We start from the raw sequence: 22123 nt of genomic DNA, 5'->3' as shown, positions 1-22123 counted from the left end.
CGCATTATATGTCCCAGGGAGCTGCCTCTTCGACCGGACTCGGATCCAGGAACGGTCACGGTTCTCACGAAGCGTTACGCCAGCTCCCGTGCTCATCCGTCTTTCGAGCCGAGTCGTTCCACTTGAGAGAAGACTCGTGATGTTCATCTGAGGGCCATCTTGTGTACTGAACCCGAGAGAGGCCGAAGAGTCTTGAGAAACAGAACTGTATTGCGTGCTCAAGAACGTGCTGCTTGAAACGCCCAACAGATTCAGTTAGCTGACTAAGCGGACTATATCCAAACTAAGACTGACTCTACGAAACGGCTGGGCCGACTCGGATAGGAGTTACCTACTAACCCGGACTACGTACCTAGTATACTGCACTGCGGACATGTGAGTCCTGTAAATCAACATCCTGACCTGCAATTGCACAGTACTTCGACATGAATTGAGCGGTGACCACTGTAGTGATCAAGTTGATGACCTATAGGCTCGGTTCAACATCGTGCCTCCAGAAGCCGAAAGTGGACCCACTTCACCGTTTCATGCATGCATCTCCATGGGAACTGGTATGACTGTTAGTGTTCAGTCGTATTTGATCTTCTTTTTTCTCATTCAGATTTCTCTCCATTAGGTCGAACTTCAACACGAGATAGGCTCCAACCAGGACGTACCAGAATGGCATTCCGTCCACGGCATTTCACTCACACACCAAGATACTCTGATGGCCCGGTTCAATCACTCTCTCGCTGAGTATCTGAATGCCTTGAACTTAACCAGGGCCGTAACAGATGCATTCAAAGGCGTGTATCTGTTGTGCCATGATCATGCTTCTGTTGACCGTCTAACCACCGTGCCCACAGCTACTGAACATCTGTCGAGCATCGGGTCCAGAAACAGGAACACATCCCTAGCGCTAGAAGAGCCGATGACGTCTACGGATGCGTTGGAAGGCAATAAAGTTGGACCGCCCGAAGTCGTACAGGATCTCGACACGGCCGAGCTGGTAAATTACCCATCGGAGGCAAGAACTTCATTCGATATATTGGACCTCGTTGTCTAACGCTCTTTCTCCATAGGATCAAACCTGTAATTTAGACCAGTACCGAATTGTAAGCTCCTGTCTATGTTCATCTGAATTACACGGTTGATTGCAAGTAGGGAACACCTCTATACATGTCGATTAACGTGTTGCTTGGCCGGAGCGAGTACCACGAGCCTTGCGACGATGTGAGTTCTGTCTGTGATAAGCGTCGTCTCGGTTGTGACCCACATATTTGCAGATGCAGAGTGTATTCTATGCCGCCTATCTTTTCGCATTCACCTACAATGGACCTGTCCCAACCACCTACCCTTCCCTACCAACTTTACTCGCACATCGTTGGCCAGACGCAATCAATGGATGGGCATATGGTCCGGACCTGCTTACGCTCGGTAGTCTCAAAAGAACCTTTTTCGAAGAGGCATACGGTCGCGGGGGGTGGCTAGAGTTGTTTGAGAAGGAGACCCTTCCATACTGAGCTGAGGGGTCACAGCACAAGTCGTCATTGAAAAAGATGCTGGTAGTACTGCATGATCGGTGCTTGTGGTATCTTCCGAAGGAGCCTAGTCCGGCTAGGCCGGCTAGGAGGGGGAATAATCCAGCTCGGCGTCCTGCTCATGCTGCGATATTCGTCCCGCGGTCCATGGCGACTCCTTCGCTGGTCGTCGAGACGCTATCTCAGTTTCTCGGTAAGTCGTAGATCATGTGCACCTGTGCATCGACGTGCTGACAACACTGCAGCAGAGAACGCGGAGCTCTACCATTTTTCGTGATGAAACGTCGCCGAAGACCGTCACGTCGTTGAAGTTGTATCAGGTGGTTCATCGTTATGGCGGGTTCTCAGTGGCTGCTTTGGTAATGGACGAACTCGTCCCGACCCTCAGACCTCAGGATTGGGACCGCCAACGGTCTGTCCGAACGTAGAGCTCTTGGGGTAACCCCCAATGCTGTATCGAACAATGGTTAGCATCTCTAAGGCAGTTGTCGAGAAACGATGTGTACGCACAAGGTCTCCGGGAACACGGCGAGCTGCGAGCCGTCTCGCTCGATGGCAAGACGTGTCAACTGTTCGAGCTTGTCCAGTAGAAGGAGCAGCCTGTACGACAGATGCCTTGATGATGTTAGCCATGTCGCCGAATACTAAGTTTGCAAGTGTCTGCTCAGGGCACAATGCGACTCCAACAACCTGATATATGTACCAGCGACGCCTTCAGCGCTGTCTCAGGTACCAAAAGAGCTGTTTGCACTTCAGCATTGCTATTAGGATGGGTACTCGTTTGCCCCGTTGAATGCATCGAACGATGCAGAGCCCTTGTTGTTGCAGTGGAGCGCTTCCGTACGGGATTCATGTTGAGATGAGTAGTACCATGGTTAGTCAGAATACTCTTTCTAGCGTCCTGCGTCAGATCGCTCAAAAAATGGGCTCCGTCTCGCACGCATGCACTGAATGGCTGAGAGGTAAAGTAGCGCACGACGGCATCGCATTATGCACTAGCAGAAGACTCAAGAGCGGCCTGATGCTTCGGTACAGGCAGCCACTCCTTCGGGAAGTCTCTAATAGATGGTCTGTGTGTCTGCTTGCCATAGATATGGCCTCCCTTCTTCGCCTTGCGCGTCTTCGCCTCGACATGCCGGGTGTCGACGGGAATGTCAGCGAACTTCTCTTCCTTCAGATCCTGCAGCACCCGTTCAACCATCAGTCAGAACGTAGCAAGGATGGCGCGATGAGGTCACGCACGTTCGCAGCCGCCAGCAAGCGGTCGAGCGTGTCGCTCGCCCATTTCAAGTTCATGGCGTCTTTCGGGAAGTCTTCGCATGAGATCTTGAAGTACCCGTGCTCATGTCCGCTCTCCTCCGAGCCAATACCGGAATCCGCGGGGGGATCCGGTGTCCAGCGGACGCCAGCGAGGACCTTGAACTTATGAATGGCATCCGCATTCTTGAGCGGGAGTTTTGCGACCGGGACGACGATGGTGCGCTTCGCGGCAGCAGGGTGTGGTTCCCCACCATAGGAGACGGAGCGAATTATTAGGGGATTAGAGGAGTCTGGGGGTACGAAAGGCTTGCGGTATGCTGCACTTGGCGCGTCAGACCGCGCGCACGATACACGGTCAAAGGAGTACGCACCGACGAGCTTGGGCATCTCGTGCTCAATTAGTCGAAGGTAGTATAACATCTCCCTCTGCTGCTGCAGGGCCTTGTGCATAGGCTCTGGCGCATCATCCTCCACCGGGGCTTGGTCCATCATGGAGTCTTCGTCAATAGGGAGCGGCTCCAGGTTGGGGACGATACGTCTTGCACGGGACGGAGTGGTCGAGGCGGGGGCCTCCTTGCGAGCACCGAGCACCGAACATGTGTGGAAGTGTCTTGGGCGAAATACGGGGGCGAGGGCGGCCCTGCAAGAACGCGAGAGAGCCATTGCGCCGAGGACCAGCTGGACGGAGAAGGCAGCAACTCACCGCTCTCACCGCAAACTCAAGAAAGCTGGCGGGCGCCAACAGACAGATCCCATCGGGAAGCCTTGGGTGGCCGCATATGGTAACCCGTACTTCAGTCTCTGACCTCCGTCTTCGCAGCACTGAGCACCATGGTTGTGAGTGCGATCGCAGTGCTGGCCTACGGAATGTCTTGTTGACTATGTGAAAAGCGTCTGCTACTCTCTATCAAGGCCGATCTTGAGAATGTTACCGACCTCCAACCGGCCTCAGATGACTTTGAATACTTCTTCAAGGTCGGTATTCCAGTTATTGGACAAACGCGTCGCATACTAATGTGAATGTGTACGGCATCTGTGCTTAGGTGAAATGCACGAGCTGTAACGAGGAACATCCCAAACTCGTCACGTTGAATCGGCTGGTACGCCGCCGTCCTCTCTGAAGTCGCACCGCATATCACTGAAGCTTTTCCATGCTCAGGAAGAACGCGAAGTAACCACTGGCAAAGGCAGCACAGCACACTTCGTGTGGAGATGCGGCCTCTGCAAGAGAGAATCTTCCGCCAAGTTTGAACCCGGAGAGAAGCCCAAGCCATACAGTGCGGATGCGAATGGCCAATTCGCCCCATTTCTGACCATCGACTGCCGTGGTCTCGAGTTCACGCGGTTCGACCCGAAGGTGAGACTATGATTGTTTGTTTACTTGCGAATAGCTATAACTCGAGCGCAGGGTATCTGGAAGTGCGTTGGTGCGGAGACGGGGACACCCTTTTCAGAGGTCGATCTCGAAGAGGGCGAATGGGTCGACTACGATGAGAAGGTATAATCAGCCGCCTGCGTCATCTACTAATACTGACGCTTGCCATCGATAGGCTGCCTTACCCGTCGGGGTCTCCAATGTCGAGAGCAAGTGGACCAGAGCATGATCGGCAGTTTTGTGCGCAGGGAGAGTGTAGCGACAACGAAAATGTATACTGTACACTATGGGGTTTGTGGAGAGCAATGCCTTGTAAGCACATATCGATCCATGATTATCAGCAATCAAAGGTTAGAATGGTATAGGCACTGTTAACACGGTCGAACAACAGTAACTCGCAAGTCATGGTCGTTCAGCCCGCCGGAAGATCGCTGGGGCCCCCCACTTGGTCACTCGTTCCCCCCTTCCGTCCCTTCTCGTCCGACGGCTTCGCCTCTGGGGATGGATCTTCCTTCCCCTCGTCTGACTTCGGACCAGGCCCTCCCTTCGTGGTTTCCCCCTCATGCGAGCGTCGCCGGCACTTCCGGCCTTCAAGGATTTCGCGCTTCCACGAAGTGTCTTCGGCTCGTTCTCGCTCAGGAAGCGCATCGGTTACTCGCTTGACCGCAGTCGCCGTCTCGTCCTTGACCGTCTTCAGTACTTCCCCTTGCTTTTTCTTGAACTTCCCAAGGTGCTCGATTCTGGTCGCGCGTGAAGGTGAGCGTCTCCCTGGAGTAGACTCTTAGCCGTTGCGCCGGAAATGATCACGTACCCCCACAGAGCAAGTTCAGCTTTGCTGATCTCCACCTTGCTCATATCAACTCCTCGTTCCTCGAGAACGGAGATGAACTTGCGGAAGTGCTGCAATGTCACCTGAATTAGCACGGATGCTTTCTGCCTATCGTCATGGATCTAACTCTTGCTGACCTCGATTGATGTTCTACAGGGGTGACAGGTGTATGTACCGCATCAAGGATTGAATCCGTGCTGTCTATTCTCATGAATACGCACCGATAGTGACCCGATAGGGGTGACAGAGTATGGATCAGGCCATCCTTGACTGATATCAACCCTGCAGAGGTGACCAAACCACCAGCCAGAAATGATGAGTGTTGGAACGTCCCGGGTACTGACGAAGGAGTGTTAAGAAGCTGAATGCACGTTTATGCCGTAAGGTGTACCTTTGATACCTATGAAGATATTGACTAAGTGCGACATAGGACATGCGAATCAGCACATCATAGCTTAGTCGACGCGTATATAACCTACAATTATTGTCCTGCTATTTGTCAGTACTTAGTCTCCCTCGCTCGCGGAAGCACTCACCGACACATAAATCCAGGTATTGCGCTTGATTGTCTTCCTCAGTAGTCGATCAAGCAGACCTCTCAACGTAAAATTCTTCTGCAGCATCCTCTTCACCGGGTTCTTCGACTGCTTCTGCAGCCCGACGTAGTGCATCACCGCGTCCTCTTCCTCTCCTGAAAGAGAGGAAGTCGAAGAATCCGAGGTGGGGGACGGAGCTGTGAAACTATGCCTTGGAGCCGATGTGGTTCCCGGACTTGGGTCGTCGTACGGGACGATGCCTTTACCCCCTCCGGCGTCCTTCCAGCGTCCTGCAGTAGTGTCAACGAGTTGCCCGTTCCTCGCCCAGCGCAGCTTTCCTTCGCTGTCGATAGTCACCAGGTAGTTCAGGCCTATCGTTCTGTCCGTTGAGCAACGACACGCCGTTGGATATCATTGCGCTTACGTTGGGAAGCTGAGAGGTACGTGATGCGCTTTGCGACGATGTTTCGGTCAGTCCACGTCCGACGCGGTGTTATGGAAGGCTGAAGCACTCTCACCTCCTTCTCGAGCTGCTCTCGCGGGCATTCCGGAAGCGACAAGTCCTTGCCTCTTCCATAGTCGAGCCTACGCTGTGTCAGTCGCGAAATCGAGAAGACGCGTAGTTAGAACGTACCATCTGAAGAAGTTCTCTTCCGTGTCTTCCTGCTTCCATCGCGCATGGTAGTACTGATCACCTCGTCGCGTAAGTTACAATACTGTGATAGAATGAATGCTCTTCTACCTTCACTAGAAATCAACAATGTAAGTAGTTGTCTATGACAAATATGCGTGCACGTACAATTCGAGCCATACCGATGTTTCCTACAAAGGGTGGTTAACGACGCGTCGATCCGATCGAAAGTCACCAAAGTTGGAAGTAGCACCCACCCGTCGATCAATTCCAACCAATGCTGGGTCTCCAGGTGTTTCCGTGCAGCCTCCGTATGCGCAAGGCTCTCTCCATCCTGCAACATCATATCGTTGCCGTCCTGCAGCCTCCCCGCCAGGAACGCGGCCCGTTTCCACCTCTCGCGACTCGTGTTCTTCCCCTGCTCCGCGGCATCCCTATCCACCTAATGCGGTCGACTCGTGGTGTCAGCGACGCAGTCTTGGCAGCCTCGATCGGGCGTGGTGGCGCACCTTCATCCGCGCATGGACGGAGAGGTCCGTCCACATAAAGTCGGGGTCGAGGTACTTTCTGCGCATGCGCTTCCGCCACGCCTTCTGTATGCGCACGGCTGCATTCTGTCGGGCAATCTCCGCGAGCTGCTCTTCAGAGCTCTGCTTCCGGAGGGTCTCTTCCAGGGCCTGCATGTCGGTCTAGCTATGGAGTGTGGCGGCAGTCCCTTGCCCTTTAGTCCTGCTAAAACGCATGACGTCATCCTGCCCCAGGGCAATCCAGGAATAGGCCAGTGTATTTTCGGTACGTGTACAACGCTTTGTACATGTAAGCGAGGATGGTGTGCGCAGAGCTTCCAGGGAGAGATCATAACGTAGTGTCCATGCATTCCAGCCTCTCGATCCTAAGATCCTAATACGATTAAAGTGCTACACGGGTGTATGTTGTTGCGAGAGATGGAGGGATATACGCGATGTGATTGGGGCCAGACCAACGAAGACATGTGGATGGGGTACTATAAAGCATGACGGTGGTAGTAACGATGGCATGAGAAAACGTGAGGGTGAAGCTCGTTCAAGATAGACATGCAACGGCGATGATGCAAATGAGATATGCGACAAGAGAAAATGACAGAGATATCAACTCGGTCCAGGTCCGTTTACTTGAACCCGTTGAAGGACCAGCCCGGCTGGAGTTCGAGGTATGCGTGCTTCCGCAGCTCAGTAGCACTCGGCCGCTCATCCGGATCGCTGGAACGGAAGATCAGCACTTGCTTCCAGTATCACGACAAGCAAGCAGAACTTACGCAGCGAAGCACTTCAACCTGAAGTCATCCGCCAATGAGGACAACACAATCCCGTCCGGCACTGGAGGTGCTTGCTTGGTTTGGTAGAGCTGAAGTGCGCAAAGTCAGAACTTCTCTACCCAATGGGAAGGAGTCAGAACCCACATGAAGCAAGACAGCCATGGCCTCTTGTCCAGACCATGGGCGCTGGCCCGTCCACATCTCGAAGACGACACAGCCCAGACTCCATATATCGATCTTGGAGTTGTAGCCCTTGCCCTTGGAGTTGACGACCTCAGGAGCCATCCAGAAGACAGTTCCCTGCATGGAGGTGTATGCAGCGGCCATGTTGATGTCGTCTGTGCGCTTCGAGATACCGAAGTCGGAGATCTTGCAGACACCGGAGGTCTCGACAAGGATGTTGTCTGCTTTCATATCCTAGGACGACGATCAGTCTTGCGTGCAGGGAGGCAAGACGAAAGATCACGTACTCGATGTAGGATGCCTCGGGAGTGCAGGTACTCGAGACCGCTCAAGATTTGACCGGTGAAAGACTTTGTGACTTCCTCGTCGAAACGACCATACTTGCGTAGACAACTTGCAATGGAGCCACCAGGAACGTACTCCAAGAAGCTGCACAGCAACATGAGCCTAGATCTAGACATGAGAAGCTGCGGATACTCACATGCTCAAGAACGTGGGCGTCTCCTCGAAACCGAGATACTGTACGATGTGGGGGTGGTCGAGGTCTTTGAGGGTCTCGCTCTCCAACTTGAGAGCCTCAACGACGCTGACTTGCCGCGAATCGTCCTTGTCGCTCGCCGTCCGCGGAATCTCGACCTGCTTCACCGCAATCATCTCACCAGTCGTCGCGTTCAGCGCGAGATACACCCGGCCGTACGTCCCCTTTCCGATGAGCTCACCCCGCACCCAGCGGAAAATCGCTACTGATTCGGTTAGCCCGACTCTCTCGCCGCTTACGGGAACAATGAATCAACTCACGTTTGACACCACCTCCCGGAGACGCGTCCGACGACGTCGACGACAGCGGGCCCTTGCCCTGCTCAGTCGTGACCTCCTCCAACTTGCTCCCCCACAGCTTCGTGTGCCGCTTCCGCGACAACGGCGCCACCGTCGAATCATCGCCCCGCGAAGTCCTGTCCATCTGCCGCTTGTGCTCCGCCGCGACGACACGAATTGACTTCTTGTGCCTGAAGCGCTGCGGCACCGGTACGGCAGGGGCTTCCGTCGCGGTCGGCGACGTGCCACCCGACGGCGCGTCAATGACCGGCTTGTCGAGATCGTGCTCGGGGAAGTACTCCTCGAGCCGCTCGTACATGACCTCCGGTGGCGGTCGGGGTGCCCAGGTAACATCAAAGTTGTTGTCGAACTTGCTGATGCGGTCCTTGAGCTTCTTGGTCGGCTGTGTGATGGCGGGTGTCCGCCGAGGAGTACGCGGGGGGATGGAGCTGGGGATGTAGTCGGGAGGGCCAGGGAAGCCCGGGGGCGGAGACCGGCCGTAGTCGACGTTGCTTGAGGACGCAGCGGCATTGGGGTCCATGGAGGGGAAGACAAGAGGTGCGAGAGGAGGGCGGGAGGTAGGAGCCGACTTTTGAACGGGCGTCGCCTGTTGTGGTTCCGAAGGTTTCTGCGGTTTCTTCGCCCAAAAGATGGTGCCACCTTCGTCGCTATCAGATTCCTCGTCGTCGGCCTGACTGCTTCCATTAGTACCATTGATCAAGGTAGATCCAGACGACGACGACAGAACGGTCGACATCGGCGGCATCTCGACCGTAGGCGGTGGGGTCGGCAGCTGCTGGGTGGGGGGAGGCCGCGGTTTTGGCGGCGGGCGCATCGTTCCTTCAGCAGCGGTCTCGTCAATGAAGCCCTCGAGCCAGGTGCGGTCATCAGCGCGAACGGTGTGCGACCCGCCGTCTTCATCGATAGCACCACGCTTGGCGAACGCCGTGCCGGGAGGCTCGGTAGGCAAGGAGTTTGGCTCCAAACCGTTGGTTACCGGCCCACAGATAGGGCCATCGACAGGACTGCGTGGAGGAGTCCGTGGCCCTCGGATCGAATGCACTGCGGTGCCTGTCCCTACACAAGCGTCCGACTGTTGGTCGCCGTGCACCTGCGGAGGTGGCGCCCTCGGCGCGTCGTCACGGTACGAATGGATGGACACATTCGTACCGTAACCCTGCGCAGACGTAGGAACTATCCGGTGAGAGATGGAGTCGGAAGTCTCTGAGTTTTGAGGAGAGTGCATGTGGCGCGGCTGATTGTACGGAGCAGAGCTCGACTCGCCAAGCGCAGAATGAGGACGAGGGAACGGATCTTGAGCGGGAGACCCCAGATAACTGCCCAATGTTGCTGTTGCAGATGGGAGACCATACTGGCTCCGCATATAGCTGTTCGAGGGAGAGAGCGCGGAACGCGCGACATCCGGAGAGGGCCCTAGCTCTGAGTGAGCGGACAAGATGTCGCCTGGAGACGTGGCACTGGGGAGAGACGGACCACCTGCAGAGCTGCCACCGGTCGAAGGTCGTGTAATCATCGGTAGTGGCGGCTGGGGAGGAACTCTTGAACCACGACCAGGCTGCAGACTAGGCGGGTGCTTAAATGCACCCCGCATGTCAGTCATACTCTTGGCGCCGTGTCGCATAAGGCTGGGAGGAGATGCGGTCGGAACAGGCTTGGGATCGGCCTTGTTACTGGAATGCTTCCACGTGACAGCCCAATTGCTTGGCACCTGCTTGAGCTTCCTACGTGAGGAGGACTCCCCGGACCCGCTCGAACCAGTGCGATATGTGTGGAGAGGACCCATGAGAGACGGCGGAGTCAAAGGGAACCGATTCGAGCGTGCTTCCTGTGGTGTGGTTGGACGATCCTTCCAATACCCACTCGAGGGAAGATCACCGGAGTTGGGAACAATAGTCCACGAGTCCTGATCACGAAGCCGTCCACTATCCTTCCGCTGCTCCCGTCGTCTCCGCTCCTTCTCTCTATCTTCACGTTCTCGTTGCCAGCGATCGTTGTAGCTAGATGGTGTACCGTCATTGGTATGTGATCGTTCACGTTCTGGTATCTCGGTAGCGGGAGAAGAGCGTGAGTCGGAGGGAGGTAATGGTGGTAACGGGTGGGATTCCTCAAACCGAGATGCCTGGGGAGACGTTCCTGGTACGGGTGATGCGCCGATGTGATATGGGTCGGAACGGTAGGCACGAGACTCGGGACTTTGCACTGCAGTGCGCTCCGGAGATAGCAAGTTGGCCGGCGAGCGAGACCTGCGACCATATCCGGAAGGAGAGGACGGGCGATGTGTGGGCATGGGCAGGGCACGCGAGTGTATAGCACTGCGGCCATAATCGCGAGCATCACGAGCTGCGGTGTCCACGTCGTTGTGGTCCAGATCATCCGAAACGGAGGCTTCGTATCCCACCTCGGCAGGATGAGGTTCGCTAGCAGACGACTGGCTTCCTTGCCGCAACCTAGTCTGACGGTTAGGTCGGAGAGGCGCATACAAAGAAGCTTGTGGAAGGACAGGAGGAGGAATAGTGTTGACAGTCGAAGACGGAATTGAGTCGTAAGCAGGCTCGTGGACAGACGCGGAAGAGTGAGATACCAACAGCTTGAGTTTGCCGCTGCTATCACCGTGCTCTCTGTAGAGCTCGAACAATTCCTCGTCCGTCAGAGCATCACCGATGGCAAACTGCCCAATCTCCGTTTGATAGATGGAAAACTTTGGGTGGTCCTCATCCGAAATTTGGAGCTATCGACGCGCGTTACTGCGGGGTTGCAGCTTCCGTCGGTTATGGACACGCACCTTGGTGAAAATTCGCTCGCGGATGAACGCAGGAGTCATCGCGCCAGTGATATCCACAATATGGTAGTTCTCCGCGTCAGTGGTGACGAGCACATTCGCCTTTCCCATCGGGTTGGAGCGGAAGACATGCGGAGGGGTGGGCATGTACGAATCCGGCGTAGAGACGGTTGGCGACTGCGCCGGCAGCAAGTCAGTATGGCTGATGAATGGCACAGAAGCACGACGCACCGTGGCTGGACGAGAGCCGCTCGAAGAATATCTGCGCGGATTGGGCTGGGGCTGAGGGCGCACGAACGGGCGCGGTCGAGCTTGCGGGGTATTGTCGATGCGGTCTGAGCCTGCGGGGGTGATCATGTCCTGCCTGATAGTTCCTTCTTCGCTAAGCTGAATGCTGGAGCCGTTCAGACCAGGAGTACTGGGTGGAGGAGTAGACTCGACTGCGGGGGAACTGGTGCTGGAGGGAGAAGAAAGGGCGGGATTCGAGGGATTGGACCTCGGATAACAATGCAGATTGGTGGTCAAGGGCGGAGGCATGTGGGAGCTGGCAGGACCGCTGTGATAGCGTTCGTGAGGGTACTGTCCTGTCGATGGGAGGGATAGCGCGGGGCTAGGGAGAGGCCGGGGAGGGAAAGTCTTGAGCTGCTTGGGTGGTTCGGCGGGTGCCATATCGTCTTCGCTGGACTCGGGGGACGCGTTGCTGACGACGAGGACACGCCGCTTACGTGGTTTCTTGGTGAAGGTCGATCGAGCGTCGTCGGACATGGCGATGGGAGAGGGAGCCGGGGAGGACAAGAGAGAGACGGGGGAGGGAGAGAGGGCGCGGGCGGGTGCGATCACGGGCGATGAAATGAGGGCGGATGGGGAGGAGGGGGCGAGGAGGGGCGGGGCAGAGGAGAGACCGCCGCAATGGCCTGCAGCGGGGACGACGGCAGAGGCGGCGAGGAGCTCGTCTGCCGTGGGCGGGGGCGAGAGCGTCGTCGTGCTAAACGACGAGAACTGAGCGAGCCGGCAACTGCTCTCAAGGCACGCTCTCTACCGCCGGCTTAGTCAGCATCGGCATACCGACCCAGCAGCCGCCATCTCACTTCCGGCGCCGCTCGCCGCCCGGCCTTGCCTTTCCAGGCAGCTCTCCCTCCCGCCGAGCCCGCTCCGTGGCCGCAGCCTTCACGCCGCCGTTCATAGCGCCGGCCTGTTCCTTCTAGCATTCCACTCGTGCACACATGAACTCCTCATGGCCACCCTTCTCCGGCTCCCTCGGTCCCATATCACCAGCGTATGCCTCACCCGATCGCCTCCCGTCTCCTCCTCGGCGTGTGCCACCGCGCGTGCACCCCGGGAATTAGTCCATGCGCACCCACTCCGCCTGCGCACAATTAGACCCTGCATCCGGACTCTCTTCCGGAACCATGAGAACGTCCCGACTTTCAATTAACCATCCCGCCATATCACCAAATCATTAACCTGTCAGGTCCACCTCGCGATCATCTGATTGTCGTCCTCGTACTTACCGTTCAAACCCACTCTCTCCCACTTCCGGCGCGCGGCCTTCGCACGGTCCCTCGCCCAGCCGTGCACGAACGACGCATCCAGCATGTCATCCACACATCATCATCATGAACCGTCCGTGTTACAAAGTCCGTACAAGTACAATGACGCACGCATCACCAAAGAGCACAGGTATACATACAAAGCTCATCCCGCACACGTCTCGCCTATCGAGGAGTGCGCTCGCCAAACGTTCCATGGTTCAGGTCGAGCTGCGGAGCACAGTCAATCGAGGGCAGAACGCGGGATGGGTGAGATCCACGACGCACCTTCGGCAAGTCTGCACGCTCCTCCAACATGGCTTCACCCCAACATAGCAATCTCAGCAACCCGACAAGTTTCGCCTCCTTCCCTTGGCTTAGGCTCTCCAGTATCGCCGCGTTCACCTCCGCCGCAGTCTTCAACCGCTGGGCAGGAGACAGAAGCTCACTCACGGAAGTCGGCATCATCGGCGACGACTCGAACGCCAACAGCGCCATCGTGCGCTCAAGCTCGGCCAGGAACTCCGGGCTCTCTTCGCCGCGAGGTGCAAGCTCGTCCTGTGCGAACTGGAGTGCGTCTGCGATCTTGCCTTGTCGAATGAACTCAATGAGTTTCTGCTGCTGCAGGTGGAAGTATAGGGATGGATTCGTGTCGAGTATCTACAAATACGGTATCTATTAGCATCATGCTTCAGATGAAACGCGAGATGCAAAGATGGGGGATCATATTGAAGACTGAAGTTTTGGTGTTGAGTCTCACCATCGACCCTGAGGGTCTCGGCGTGGTGCATGAAAAGGTTTAATCCTGCTAGGCCGCCTCGAGGCGACCAATCAAGGATCCAGGCAGAAACACTCACATCTGGATTCAGGTCGTTGACCCGCGTAATGGCATCACCGACATCACCGCGCTGGAGCGCCTCCCGGATGTTCATCCTGTTTTCGATGGAGTCGAAGTCGACTGGCGCATCGAGAGATGCCTCCTTGCTGAACTCTTCGGCTGCGGACTTATAGCCCTCAATGACGAGATAGTCCATGACGAGCCGATTCAGGTCACTAGGGGTTACGGAGTCAGCACAAAGTTCACAGAGACAAAGCGTATGGCAACGACGCCAAGAGTCAGATAATACATGCAAATTTGTTTAACTCTTCAAAGAGATTCAGAGAGATTCCCATTGATAGTTGCTCATCCTAAGAGCGTCGTGGCCATCCCAATGAAAGAAAAGAACTCACTCCTTGGAAACCTGCACGTCATGTAACCGACGCTCCCATTCCTCCTGGTAAATCTTCGCCTTCGGCTGCGCTGGCTGGACAAGACATTAGTGGACGGTCCGACGTAACAGAGGGAAGCAACAGACCATGAGGAACACGACGAAGACCGGAGACGAAAGTTTTATGAAAAGAGGTCACTTTAGGGCAAGCTTACAGTAAGCGCCCGGGTAATGGGCAGGCGCTTCACCAACGCTTGCGGGACATAACCAAGTCTTAACCCCACTCTCGGTGAAAGCAATATGTGCAGGATGCGACCAAGACAGGCTGTTGATACAAGTATCTTGACATCACCATGACCATCGAGAGAGCATCAGCGTCCGATAAGGGATTGGCTAAACTAAGCTGGAGGTTCGGTGCACGCCTTGGTTCACTACTAGTACTCGCTTCCTGGCGGAGAGAAACGTCATGAGAAAGCTAGATGGCAAACATTGATGGCGACAGTGATATACGGAATATATGCATCATGCTTTTGAGACAAGTCCACCTGAGCGGATGATGTCCAAGAAATCGTCCTGCGCCAGAGGAGCTGAAACAGAAGTCAGTGAGACATCGACCTGAATTAAGATGAGCTGACTTGCCTTCCTTTCCCCTTCCGATGATGTTGTCTTTCTGTTTGCCCTTCTTTTTCTTGTCGTGAATGGCAGGTGCAGGGAGTGTGGGCTTTCCCGTTCCCCGATGCGCCTTCAGCTCTTCTGTCGCAGCCGCGGAAGCGGCTTGGGACTGCTGAATGGCGTTAAAAAGTTTCACAACTACGCGCGCCGTTAGCTTCATGACGACATGATCAAACGCAACGCGACGCAACATACCTCCTCGCTGGGCGACCTTCCGCAGAGCACGCTCGCTCTCTCCTCCCCACCCTCCAATCAGGTCTGTTATTCGCCCTCGATCCTCCTTCTCCTTCCTCTCAACCTGCAGCATATGCTTTCCCTTCGCCTCTAGCTTGTCTTCTCTCCGCTTCTTCGCCACCGACGGCTTCAGTGACAGAGGTGCTTCCGGCGCATTTGTGGTGAGGAGAGACTGCAGTGTCGCACCAAAGTTCACGGCATCTGTCGCGCGTCGCTTCCGTTTGAGTGTCTTCTTCGACTTTGCATACTTCGCCTCCGCGATCTCGTCCTCGGTGTCTGGTTCGCTGCCTGCAGAACTGGATCCGGCGTCTGAAGAAAACTCCTCCTCCGAACCAGAAAGCATCTCCTCATCCCCTTCATGTTCGGCCCCTTCGTCGTCAGACAGTCTTTGTCGCTTGGTGGGAGGCATGGTGTACGCAGAAGCAGAGAAGTGAATGGGTTGGGAGAACGAAGCAAATGATCTTCATGAAGTGCGCTCGACAGCACGTGGTCTGGGGTGCATCATCGCACGGAGGCGCCCATAGAGTCGTCCCGTTGCAAGATCGTAGAGCCGCAGAGAGCATCCGCTCCAACGCCGTTTACATATGTCGTCCTAGCTTCCGCTCTCTATCCTTTTAACGTCCAGCACGCTCTGCTGTCCAAGTCATTGCCCGTCTTCTCACCCGGCGCAGGTGTTGGCGGAATCTGCCGCCGTCAGTCATCCATATAGCCTCGCGACTAAGACGCGTTCCATCGGCCATCCCTCGCGACCGCTCAAGACACACCGAAGACACCCTCTTCCCGGATGGACTCCTCCTCGTCCCTCGGGCCAGCCGACTTTGCCGTCGAGCCAGACCTGCAGCCTCTCTACCCGACTCCTGCACAGATCTCGGATCTGATATCACCCAATGTCGGCCTCGCACCCTCGCAGAAGGCAGAGCTCGTCGCGCACTGCCTGCTACGCGCATGCGTCTTCGCGGACATGGCCCTGCTCTCCTTTCTTCTCACAGATCCGCAGGCCCAGCAGGTCGTCGACCTCTCGAAGCAGGACGAAGACGGGCTCGGGCTGATTAGCATTGCCATCCTGGGCTTCGGCTCGGAGTCTGACCGCGACATTGAACGCGAAGAGTGCGTGCGGCTGCTCGTGTCCGAGGGCTGCGACGTCAACGTTGCGGACTATGGTACGTCTCTTGCTCGAGTGAGTTAGCGCGGACCTTAGTGGATCCCCTCTTGCAGCCGGATGGACACCGCTACACTATGCTTCCCTGCTTTCCCCGCCTACTTTGGTGTCGTTTCTCCTGACCCACGGCTCCACTCCCCTCGCTCTCACCCGCCGCAATCTCACTGCTCTGGACATCGTCACTGCACATTCCACCGTTCCCGGACGTGAAGACGTTGCACTTCTGCTGGAGGAAGCTATGCGCGAAGCTGGCTGGAAAGGCGGCCGGATGGAAGAGCAACGCCGCGTCCTGGAGAAGCGTATGCGTCGCCTTGGAAAGCGGCGAAATGTGCAAGACGATATTGAGAAGGTCCTCGGTATCAGCTCCAGATGGTGGGGAGACGAAGACCTGCTCTACTCGATAGACAACGAGGACGAGGGCGAAGATGAGGTGCTAGACGACTCCACATTCGTAAGTCAATTCGGCCCTGCGCCATGCCATGTCTCTCAGAGCTAGCTGCAGACCCCACCGCCAGATTTCTCGTCCATGCTTGTCTATTCTCCCATGGCACTGCCTGACATCTTCCAAAACCTGATCACTGACTTCACGCCGTCCCTCCGAAATGCCGAGCCTGCTAATGCACTGTATATGCTCGCGCGGTTTGCATGCCTGAATTGCGATCATATTTGGCTCGAGGATCTCATCATCAGCGCTACTGACGCCATCGAAGATGTCTTCTTCGTGAGTTGATTCCATTGCAACTAGTTTGCGGATGGACCTGAATGGGATCACAGAGCCATGCAGAAGACCCGACATACCTCATCTTCTGGTTATACAATACGACTATTTGGTTGCACCTAATGCGTTGCGACAAGGCTATCAGTGAGACATGCGAAGCCTTGGGGTCTCTCTCGCTCATAGAGGAGATATTGAACTCCGTATTCGGTACGACTCCAGCTACAGTGATTTCGCCTGGTGTCAGACTCTGAGAGTTACTTCAGTGTTCGTCATTCGTTTCGCCGAGCGGAGGATAGACCAGCTCCTGGACGCGGCGTTGCTCGACTATTCGCCCCTATCCAGCGAATTCGACACCATCCAGTTTGAGGGAGAGTGGTCGTTCCTGCGATCATTCGGCGGAGGCAAGAAGAAGGCGAATGGGACGACACCTAACGCTACTCCTACTCGAGGTAGCGGCGCGATGTCTCCGACCCAGACCCGACCTCCTTCTCCACCATACCAGCCGTCGACATCCCCACCAAATTCTCGGGGAGGCTTTGCTTCAATCCGACAGACTTTCACGCGTGCACGTGGTGGCTCCTCTGCTACACCGCTACAATCTTTGTTCGCTCCCGATGCTCAACAACCTCCGCCGACGTCTCCTAAAGATGTGATCTCCTTCATCACCGCATTGCATACACTCCTCACGCTCTCTGGAATCAATCCTGCGCTGATCATCCAGTTCTGGTCGCAAGTGATGTATTGGACAGCATGTCAGTGATCTCACCTGGAGTGTCCACTGCAAAGGCTGACCCCTTGTAGGCGAGACCTTCAACCGTGTCCTGACGCGGAAAAAGTATCTGTGCCGGTCAGTATTCATGACACAGTTCTAGCCGATCTTGCTGAAGATTATCAATGTAGGTCACGAGCGGTACAGATCAGTGCCAACTTGGGGGTGATAGAGGAGTGGATTGGGACCATGGAGCTGCCGAAGAACATCGGTTCCCATTTTGCTCCAGTTCATGACCTACTGATGTGGCTGCAGGTCGGTCTAAGGTTGCCTACTAGTCGGTGATCTTGTTTCTGAAATTTCTTTCAACAGTGTCTGTCCTCCATCACGGAGTTCCCGAATCTCATTGCAACCATTCAGACGATGAAGCATCTGAACCCGTTGCAGGTTTGCGAGCTGCTTCCACTGAGATTCACCGTCTGCTGATACCTGTCTCTTCAGATGCGCCGCGCTGTTCGAGACTACAAGTATGAGGTCAACGAAGGCCGGATGACTGAGGAGTGCAATCAGTATCTTCAGCAACTGCAGAAGGACTGGGAGCGACATCGGGTCAAGATGGGAGTTGAGCAACTTCGCAAGGAGGTCAGTAGCTCTGTACATATCGGATGGCGGTGGCTTCAACGTCTGCTGCAGATCGGCGAGCGCGAACGAGAGCGGGACGACAGCATGAGCGAGACCCCATCGTCGCTTCACGATGCCTCAGATCAGGTCTCGCTCGCGCCGTCTGCTGAGTCCGCAGCGGCACAGCGCTACATCGACGGGCTCTTCGACCGGTCACAAGAGAAACTTCTCTGGGAACCAGCCAAGGCGCCTGACCCGCTCGGCGAGCTACTCGACTCGCGATATATGCTCCCTCTCCTCCTCCCCTCCGACCCGCGCATGCTCGGCGCACTCCCTACAAAACCTGCCAGCCTGGACGATGAGAAGCGTTCGAGCATCCGCCTCAGCGTCGACGGCTCCAGCCGCAGCACGAGCCGCGCGAGCTACCGCGGCGCGATGGGCTGGAGGTTTAGCAAACAGCTCCGAGAAATCGGGCCGACGACGCTGCAGTACGTTGACGGGATTCGAGCGGCGGCACGCTGGACACGACCGGAGCCAGAGCCGATGGAGCCGGACGAGGAGGACGATAAACCCCCACCGCCATACCCGACTGACGAGGAGGGCGACGAGGACGGGGACAACACGTTGAAGATTGATACCTCGGTGCACCTCACGGTGCTGACGCGTGCACCGTCTGGACGGAGAGGAAGGGCGAGCATGGCCGGGACGCCGACGATAGAACGCGAGGCGTCGATCTCGACGACCGTTGCATAGTACTTGCTTGCGTCATGTGTGCTTTGCCTAGGGTTGGCGGAACGGACCTGAATATCGAATGTTGCATTGCTGTCGACTCCTCATATCATGTACGTAGATACCGCTGCTGTTTATTGTCCATCTCTGCATTCCCGCTAGACGCGGTTAAACTCGATTTGAAGATGTGCGTTAGGATCATCTTGACGGCAGTACCGTCATCCACAGCTGTCCGGCTCAGCGGTCTATGAGCCCAGGCTGCGGAGTTGTGTCGGTACGCGGACCGCAGACATGGTGAGAGTTTGGGAAAGCCATCCCCCATCGGGACCAAGCTTATCGGGACTCGGGAAGTAGTTACTCACGGGAGCTCGTGGTCGCTGTAAGTCCGGACTGTTGCGCACGCAGCACCCCTGTTGTTCCATCTTGGACAAGAGCCCGAAGGTCCGTCGTAAACAAGATGTCACGCTTCTTCGCAAATACCGTCGCATCGGTGGTCAAGCCGCCGACTCTCGTTCTGCTCCTGCCAGAGAGCCAAGCATCTTGGTGTCAACAGGTAGTATATGCTTGCGATCTACATCAAGAAACATACCTGCTGATCGATCCTCGTCCAGCTCAGCGAAGAGGGCTACAATGTCATCCTAGTACCCTACCCAAGTCAGGCGGACGCCCTGCAGAGCAGCTTCTCAGATATCCGCGGCCATGCGAGGCTGGAGAACGACACGGAATGGGCTCTTGTGACCTTCGGTCTGGAAAGCGCGGACCTCGCCTTTGCTGGCGACCTTCTTTCTAGTGGGAAGCTCAAGGCGTGCGCACACTACTGCCCCCAGATCAAGGATGGCAAGGGTCTGGTGCACGAGCTCACGACCGGGACAATCCTCCCGTAAGTCTTCCCTCATCTACAGGCACCGAGCGCACTAAGTGACATCACGACACCACCGATCTGCAGTACCATATTCCACCTCTCCGCGAAGCAAGAAGCGCTGCACGCGTCCCTGCAGGAAATCGCGGAGGAGAAGGCGGTGGGGATCCCGACCTCTCGCCCCCCTCCCGTGACGATCCACACGTATCCGTTCGTCTCCACCAGCCCCCCATTCCCGTTCGAGGCTGGGCCCCCGATCGACCATGCGAGCGGGAAGGTCTCGTCGATCGCCCCCTACTTGCGCTCGGCGAATAACCTGTCGTACACGCGGACGCTGGCCCTCCTCCGTAGGGAACTCGGGCCTAACTTCCCGTTCGAGAAGCTTTGGGAGAGGCACACGTACTTTGTGAGTTCATTCGTGAGTTCGGGGTCGTTCCTGGAGCCGGCGTACTGAGCCTGTTTGGCAGGAATTCGAGGAGAGGGATGCCCCGAGTGCGTTCTGCCGTTTTATTCAAGCCGGAGCGTAGATGGGTACTGACATTGGCCGCATCGATGATCGGTCCTGTAGAGACTATGGCGACAATGGTGGGTAGACCATCGCGGATGCATGTTCGGAGATCTGACATCTGCGCTTCGCGCAGGTTTCGACGCCGTATGTCAACCATGTCCCGACGATGACCGGAGGCGTAGGCTACCAGGATCTGGCGAGGTTCTACAAGGTCTGTAGATGGTGCATGCAGCTTGCACATGCTGATCTTGCCTTCACTTCAGTATCATTTCGTTAGAGAAAACGTAGGCTCGTGCTCGGGAACGGACGTACGTTCGAGACTGTTCAACCCTCTCAACAGATCACTCCCCCGGATACGGAGCTAATCACCATTTCACGAACGAGTGAGTGGGTCTTCTGTCGATCGTCCGGGTCGAAGTTTGAAGCTGACCTCGGTCGCTATAGTCGGCGCGGACAGAGTTATCGACGAGATGATCTTCAAGTGCACTCACACGACCGTTTGTATCGAGCTGTCAATGTCCGCGGATGAGCGGCTGCTGAATGGGGATATTCTAGGAGATTGACTACTTCCTGCCGGGCATCAAACCTACCGGGAAGCCGTTGGAAATCGCCCTCGTCGGCGTTGTGGCCTTCCGAGGAGACAAGCTAACGTTCGAGTGAGTGCATCAACAAAACTGCGTCAAACTTCGGACACTCACCTGCCGCGTATTTTGGCTAGGCATATGTGAGTACGAGCGGTATACAGCATACTCCAACTGAGCACTTTGGGCGCAGCTATTGGGATCAGGCATCGGTGCTCGTACAGGTACGTGCACCACTTGCCTACCGCTGAACGACCGCTCACGAGCGTTCTCCAGCTGGGCCTCTTGGAGCCCGGCAAGTTGCCGGTGGCGGGCGTCGAGGTTGCGCGCAAAGTGGTCGACCCATTCGGCCAGCCAAGCAACAGGCTCCTGACTCGGTGGAAGGAGAGCGAAGGTCTCCCCATCGACTGATTTGCGTCTGTATTCTAGACCCGCATTGCCTGTTGATAGTTGAACTGGATGTATTCCAGTACATGTACGAGTACATGAGCACAGGATTCGTTCCCACTGGGGAATAAAGTTGTCAGATTCCCGCTCATCGGCCGCGCACAGCTATTCTTGAGACTGACCGCGGTTTACCGCGATGGTCGGTGTCGACCGAAGCGAACTGTCGGTGCGTAGTCGCGCAGCAGGTCTATCATAGAATGTGGTTGCGCGCAGCGCTGGAGAAGACCAGAGGCGGGAAACGTGAGATGTGCAAGACTGCAGGGTCGCGCCAAGAGTGTCTGACTCTATGAAGCGTGCTCAGAGCACAGAGTACATGCTCATGGTTTGTGGTCAAGGCCTCAACGTCATGGCAGAAGGGGATGTGCGGGTCGGGTATATGGGCGTCTGTGTGAGCGTGGCATAACGGCGTGGAGGCGGTGGTTGAGACAGACGAAGAGGCCGTGCACCATGCCGTGCTTTGCGAATTGCCATTGCCAAGTCCCCTTCGGGCCTTTGTCTATAAGTATACCCACTACGACCACTCCCCGCCGCCTGCTGCGCAATACTCGACCTCTTTCTTCCTCGACTCGGACCACCACCTTCAAGTTCCACGCGTTACTTCCCCGCTAGTCACGACCATCATGGCAACGATGCCCACTTCACAAAGCCCAACTCCTGCGCATGATCATCACGACCACGACCAGTCTGAATCCGATTCAAGGCCACTCCTTGATCACGGGAATGCTCCAGCAGGCAGCTCGCATGAGTTCCAGAATCCTGTCTACGATCCGGATTACAGGTTTAGCTACACGGATGAGCACTACAACTACTACCCAAGCGGCCCGAATCCCTCGGAGAGCAAACTCGATGAGCCGTTCTCCCCAAAACCGGACCAGTTCAACAAGCCGCAGGAGTATGCTCGCGAG

General features: G+C 56.0%; 9 protein-coding genes across 10 annotated transcripts; 5 read left to right on the top strand and 4 right to left on the bottom strand.

Moving 5' to 3' along the window:
* The first annotated feature begins 339 nt into the window (after positions 1 to 339).
* L226DRAFT_528142 (uncharacterized protein) lies at positions 340 to 1532 on the top strand. Its single transcript, XM_067679275.1, has 7 exons — positions 340 to 375; positions 451 to 559; positions 617 to 785; positions 846 to 1006; positions 1062 to 1094; positions 1144 to 1212; positions 1266 to 1532. Exons 2-7 carry the CDS (start codon positions 542 to 544, stop codon positions 1500 to 1502), a joined length of 687 nt encoding a protein of 228 aa, XP_067542485.1. The 5' UTR covers positions 340 to 375; positions 451 to 541; the 3' UTR covers positions 1503 to 1532.
* L226DRAFT_11098 (uncharacterized protein) lies at positions 1371 to 1982 on the top strand. Its single transcript, XM_067672128.1, has 2 exons — positions 1371 to 1713; positions 1766 to 1982. The coding sequence occupies exons 1-2, from the start codon at positions 1555 to 1557 to the stop codon at positions 1946 to 1948; spliced, it is 342 nt and encodes a 113-aa protein (XP_067542484.1). The 5' UTR covers positions 1371 to 1554; the 3' UTR covers positions 1949 to 1982.
* A 491-nt stretch (positions 1983 to 2473) lies between these two features.
* Positions 2474 to 3419, bottom strand: L226DRAFT_475371 (mitochondrial 37S ribosomal protein mS35). Its single transcript, XM_067676664.1, has 3 exons — positions 3152 to 3419; positions 2763 to 3097; positions 2474 to 2700 (listed from the first exon to the last, which is right to left on the bottom strand). Exons 1-3 carry the CDS (start codon positions 3270 to 3272, stop codon positions 2509 to 2511), a joined length of 648 nt encoding a protein of 215 aa, XP_067542483.1. The 5' UTR covers positions 3273 to 3419; the 3' UTR covers positions 2474 to 2508.
* Positions 3420 to 3586: 167 nt separating this feature from the next.
* On the top strand, positions 3587 to 4862 carry L226DRAFT_475369 (DUF866-domain-containing protein). The gene is made up of 6 exons (XM_067676663.1): positions 3587 to 3617; positions 3672 to 3755; positions 3824 to 3880; positions 3940 to 4137; positions 4189 to 4278; positions 4331 to 4862. Exons 1-6 carry the CDS (start codon positions 3612 to 3614, stop codon positions 4382 to 4384), a joined length of 489 nt encoding a protein of 162 aa, XP_067542482.1. The 5' UTR covers positions 3587 to 3611; the 3' UTR covers positions 4385 to 4862.
* L226DRAFT_450567 (uncharacterized protein) lies at positions 4849 to 6593 on the bottom strand (the record flags this gene model as incomplete). Its single annotated transcript, XM_067674954.1, has 5 exons — positions 4849 to 5067; positions 5356 to 5399; positions 5517 to 5891; positions 6320 to 6342; positions 6409 to 6593. Coding segments are annotated over 5 exons (846 nt in total), but the record flags the coding sequence as incomplete, so codon positions are not given.
* A 705-nt stretch (positions 6594 to 7298) lies between these two features.
* On the bottom strand, positions 7299 to 9201 carry L226DRAFT_451579 (Pkinase-domain-containing protein; the record flags this gene model as incomplete). The annotated part of the gene is made up of 6 exons (XM_067675021.1): positions 7299 to 7389; positions 7446 to 7534; positions 7590 to 7862; positions 7916 to 8057; positions 8110 to 8368; positions 8427 to 9201. The coding sequence occupies 6 exons, from the start codon at positions 9199 to 9201 to the stop codon at positions 7299 to 7301; spliced, it is 1629 nt and encodes a 542-aa protein (XP_067542480.1).
* A 3758-nt stretch (positions 9202 to 12959) lies between these two features.
* On the bottom strand, positions 12960 to 15483 carry L226DRAFT_10987 (uncharacterized protein; the record flags this gene model as incomplete). Of its 2 annotated transcripts, XM_067672117.1 has the most annotated exons (9): positions 12960 to 13004; positions 13062 to 13199; positions 13227 to 13433; positions 13631 to 13826; positions 14004 to 14077; positions 14197 to 14306; positions 14527 to 14568; positions 14597 to 14791; positions 14849 to 15296. In XM_067672117.1, 9 exons carry the CDS (start codon positions 15294 to 15296, stop codon positions 12960 to 12962), a joined length of 1455 nt encoding a protein of 484 aa, XP_067542479.1. The 2 variants fall into 2 exon arrangements, with proteins under 2 accessions (XP_067542479.1, XP_067542478.1); XM_067672116.1 differs by lacking the exons at positions 12960 to 13004; positions 13062 to 13199; positions 13227 to 13433; ... (1 more) ...; positions 14004 to 14077; positions 14197 to 14306 and having other exon boundaries at positions 14318 to 14568; positions 14621 to 14791; positions 14849 to 15483.
* On the top strand, positions 15418 to 18985 carry L226DRAFT_528139 (uncharacterized protein). Its single transcript, XM_067679274.1, has 10 exons — positions 15418 to 16047; positions 16103 to 16497; positions 16549 to 16767; positions 16821 to 16971; positions 17028 to 17516; positions 17566 to 17611; positions 17665 to 17788; positions 17846 to 17920; positions 17975 to 18115; positions 18167 to 18985. Exons 1-10 carry the CDS (start codon positions 15672 to 15674, stop codon positions 18845 to 18847), a joined length of 2697 nt encoding a protein of 898 aa, XP_067542477.1. The 5' UTR covers positions 15418 to 15671; the 3' UTR covers positions 18848 to 18985.
* Positions 18986 to 19259: 274 nt separating this feature from the next.
* Positions 19260 to 21306, top strand: L226DRAFT_528136 (NTF2-like protein). Its single transcript, XM_067679273.1, has 13 exons — positions 19260 to 19376; positions 19435 to 19703; positions 19770 to 20088; positions 20150 to 20174; positions 20251 to 20267; positions 20324 to 20401; positions 20454 to 20474; positions 20531 to 20573; positions 20635 to 20687; positions 20746 to 20846; positions 20909 to 20914; positions 20965 to 20995; positions 21048 to 21306. Exons 1-13 carry the CDS (start codon positions 19281 to 19283, stop codon positions 21180 to 21182), a joined length of 1194 nt encoding a protein of 397 aa, XP_067542476.1. The 5' UTR covers positions 19260 to 19280; the 3' UTR covers positions 21183 to 21306.
* Positions 21307 to 22123: the final 817 nt, after the last annotated feature.

The sequence above is a fragment of the Lentinus tigrinus genome (assembly GCF_003813185.1).
Source record: "Lentinus tigrinus ALCF2SS1-7 unplaced genomic scaffold L226scaffold_1, whole genome shotgun sequence".
Lineage (NCBI taxonomy): Eukaryota > Fungi > Basidiomycota > Agaricomycetes > Polyporales > Polyporaceae > Lentinus > Lentinus tigrinus.
This window is presented reverse-complemented; position numbering and strand designations above follow the sequence as displayed.